General features: G+C 53.5%; 1 protein-coding gene across 1 annotated transcript in view; it reads left to right on the top strand.

Annotated features, from left to right (window-relative positions):
* Positions 1 to 1,770: 1,770 nt before the first annotated feature.
* SP2 (Sp2 transcription factor) overlaps positions 1,771 to 4,001 on the top strand; it is a gene marked incomplete at its 3' end in the record, with an annotated part of 5,612 nt that continues 3,381 nt past the window's right edge. The window contains exon 1 of the mRNA XM_009586182.1: positions 1,771 to 1,816. Coding sequence (XP_009584477.1) covers positions 1,771 to 1,816 — 46 coding nt within the window. The remainder of the gene's footprint in view (positions 1,817 to 4,001) is intronic.

Consider the following 4,001-nt stretch of genomic DNA (forward strand, 5'->3'; position numbering starts at 1 on the left):
GCTCGCTTTATTTTAGCCGCTTCTCCTCTTCCTCCTCCTTAAATGCAGCCAAAGCACCAGGGAATTTCCCCCCAGCACCAGGGAAGGAGAAAACAAACTCTGATGTTGGCAAGTGGCTGTAACGCCTGCGCTGTCACAGGCGTGTCGGAGTCAGACCAGGAGTTAAAACAACAACAACAGAAATCCTGGCCAGTTTATTCTAAGACATTGCTTGATTTCCTGCTGTTAATATGTAAATATGCAGGTGTTTGAGCTCCTTTCTGCCCGACTTTGAGTACTTGCTTATGGCCCTGACAAACAAATGGGGCTGCTACCCTTGGCATGTTTTTTTTCCCCTATGACTGTGCTTAGCTTCATAATCCTGAGCATTTTTTTGCAGTTGCCGAGGTCTTTCATGGATTTTAGGGGACTCTGATTCACCTTCATGCTCAAGGTGCTAATTAAAACCACGGTAACTCAGATCAGGTGTGTCAATTGGCTTAAACCAAGTGCTGAAAGTTAGGATCATGTTCACCCCCTGCACCCCCCAAAAAAAGATCCATCAGGCAGATGGGGAGGGTATTCTGGGGAGCAGAGAATCCCCTGCAACTGGAGCACTTGGACTGAAGGCTTGTGCCCTGTCTGTAAGTTGGTGTGGTATTTCCTCTCTCAGAAGGGGGCTGCGAGAAGGTAACAAGGATATCGTGGTGTTAGGGCTTGAAATCGTGGTCTAAAATACACAAAACTTTCCAGACCACCTGAAAGGGAGTTTTGTAGCTGCATAGAAGTGCCTGCGCTGCTCGAGCTGCAGGACGGGGCGTTGGTTGTGTCTATGAGGACTGGCAGGGACCTTCTCATCAGCGTTTGCCTCTGTCCCGGGCTCCTCTGCTGAGCTGGAAGCCGTAGATCCTGCGGAGGACTGCCTGGCAGCTCCCTGAGGAGAAGAGCTTATCCTGGTTAGGAAGGAAAAAAAACATCTCTCCCCTTTATATCTCTTGTAGAATATTGAAGATAATGGCACAGTTTCCAAAGTAAATAAATTCTTGTGAGAAGCGAAGGAGCCGCCTCTGAGCAAACCTACCAATCGTGCTGGTGTGAGCGGTCCAGCTGGCGGCTAGCAGGCGTTTCCTCCGGCTGGACATGGGGTCTCATGGGCTGGCGCGGTTGGTAAGTTTTCTCTTCCTACAGCTCCATCGCTCGAGTCCTGTGGACTTTTTTTCCGTGTGCTGTGAGCTCACGGTAGGCTCTGAGAGCTCTTCGAAGTGCTGTCAGGCAGATGTCAGGGTATTGGGACAGTTGGTTGGGACGCGAGGCACTTGGTCCGTGTGTCCTGGGGCAGGAATGAGTCCTGGTTGTGCTCGTTTGAGAAACATAATAGAGGAAATGGTTCTCGAGCCAGAAATCACTGAGTTTTTGGTTGCTTTGTCCTTTTACAGGGGTGAAGGCAGGCAAGGGGTGAGGAGGCTGTTGTTTCCAGTCTGTAGGGAGATGGTTTCCAAACAAAACTGCACTTGTGACAAGCGGAAGAAGAGGAGGTGGCCAGAGAAAATGAATTTTATGAATCAATGCTCTTTAATTGCCTTAAGGGAGAGTCCTCTTCCACTTGAGGCTTGGCTGGGGGTTTACAGAAGGGCAAACTGGACCTGAACTGCTCAGCAAATTCTTCGTGGGGCGTGAATAAGTGTGTAACGCAGCGCGGGCGATGGTTTCACGGTGCACATCTGTGAGAGGGTGCTGGAGGGGAGCTCCTGCCTCTCAGAAGGGTCTGTATCCCCCAGGGCAGATCCAGAAATGTTCCTCGCAGGCAGCGACAGTCCCGCTCCCAGTGAAGCCGTGTGCTTTGGTACCCGCTTGATTTCACCATGCTGTGAGTAGGTTTATACCACGTTACACCCTCAGGATGTGAAACTGTCACTGCTGGACTTGGACGTAAGTTGTACAAGTGAGAAACTCGCGGAGGGATTACACCGCACTGCAGTGACACAGGGCTTCTTCCCCAGTCATTATCCTTATTTATTTGTTCGGGCTAATGGAATCTCTCCTGGTATGTGTCTCTCTTTCTGGCCAGCTCAGCATTGCTCTTATTTGTAGTCAGGGCTGTTAATCCTCAGCAGTGCCCTAATTCTGCTGAAAGGGAGGGTGCAGCCGTTGAACTCAGGCAGCCGTACAAGCTCCCGGCTTTCTGGGAAGAAAGCGTCCTATTATTGCAGGCCAGCTCGCTGGATGCGAGCGTCTGATGCTTTCGTCTCTGGGAGATTGCCACAGCGAGTGGCAGCAAGTTGCTTCAAGGGAATGGATGCCCTTTGCTAAGGAACGGGGCGAGTAATTTCCCTGCGATGCCATCCCAGGCGCCTGGGACTCTGACCTGACCCTTCCCGGGGATTTATGCGCTCGGTCGAGGCTGTGAAAGAGCCTCCGCGGTGCCTTGAGAGGAGCTGTGGAGCCTGTGCTGGCGAGGGGCGAGCTGCCTTGCCTTTGGGAAGCGGGCTCCTTGGTGACTTGGCCCGGGGCCCGATCGCTCGGTTTCTTAGCGGCTTTCTGTTTGGCGAAAGGCTTCGCGTTCCCAGGGAGGAGGCGTCTGTCTCAGTCCGTGCTGCGCAGGACGGCCGAGGGGTGCAGGGGCAACTGGGGGCCCTCACCTCTGGTTTTATGCGAGCGTTGGCTGCATCTCAATTACCTAGAGGATTTTTCTCCCAGCCTTAAGCTGTATTAAGATGTGACGATGGGCCTCCTGCGCCATCCCTGCTAGCTGACAGTTTCAAAATGAAAGAACCCCTCTATTTTCCCAATGCAGATGTGCCTTTTGCCTGAGGCTCCTGCAGCCCCGTGCTGGCAGCTGATGCTGCTTCAAGCCAGGTCGAGTTTGCGTTTTCTGGGGTTGGGTGCTGGTCCTGTCACCCTCAGCCAGCCTGTGCTGATGCCTCTTGCCTCCGTTGCGAGTGACGCTGCCGAGCCTTTGCCATTCTGGGGCTGTGGAGCGTGGAGTTTGCTCCCTTTGAAACAAATCCCACACCTATTTTTCCCCACCCGTGTAGTCCCTCATCCAACGCTGCACCTCCTGCAGCTCCCCGGGCAGGAGCACGAGGTTGTTAAACAGCAGCTCTGCCTGTGCCAGATCTTCACTTCACCTGCTCGGAGCCGGAGACCAGCGCTCTGCCGCAGTCCTGGGACGCCGTTCTTGCCCGGTCCCTGTGAGCAGCAAAAAGCAACTCGCTGTGCTTAAACAACAGTTAATTTTTGGCTGGTGCGATGTGTTATAAGCCATCCGGGACTGCGTATCTTCATCGTGCAACTCGTCCTCTGCCAGCGCTTCCCATTACTCCTGCTGTCCAAGCATCTCTGTAAATACCACAGCGCTGGCTTCCCATCAGCTCGCCTGCGCCAGGGCTGCGTTTCAGAGGCGCCCTGAGTAAACCCCAAGCATCCGTACTCCTCGGATGGCCGTAATTCCCCGTTTGAAGTCAGGACATTGTCAGCAGCAATAATAAAGAGTGTTCGAGCTCAGACAAGTTCTCCCTGGCATCTTGTCTAGGCAAATATTATCAAGCTATTGAGCCATACAGCGACTGCTGGATGGGGGTGATTAGGGAATTTGCCAAAGGAAATGTCAAGGATGAAATGTCTTTCTAGTCCAGAACAAAAGATTTAGCAAATTGTGAGGATTTAGGAGTTTCCTTCCCTGGCTTCGCCCTATTAAACCTTTGAAAAGAAACTGTTGTAGCTGCCCCAGTGGCAAGAAGAGCCTCAGCCTTGGTGTTGTTGCTCTGCGGCATTCGGGGCAGCAGAAGCGATGAGCATCAGAGGTTGCAAACTCCCAAGGAAAGCGTCGAGAGAGGAAGGCAGCAAAGCCGCAGGGGCAGTGAATTACCCCCATCCTCGCAGCTGCCCCTCAGGGTGGGTCTGCCTCATCCCACACTTCCACTGTGCCATCGGAGGAGCCGCGGCCGCTCGCCCTGTGCCCTCCCTGCCCGCCTGTGCCTGCTGAGGCCCTCGAGCGACCGGCTCCCCCGCCCGAACTTTGC

Source organism: Fulmarus glacialis, unplaced genomic scaffold (assembly GCF_000690835.1).
Source record: "Fulmarus glacialis isolate BGI_N327 unplaced genomic scaffold, ASM69083v1 scaffold37469, whole genome shotgun sequence".
Taxonomy (NCBI): domain Eukaryota; kingdom Metazoa; phylum Chordata; class Aves; order Procellariiformes; family Procellariidae; genus Fulmarus; species Fulmarus glacialis.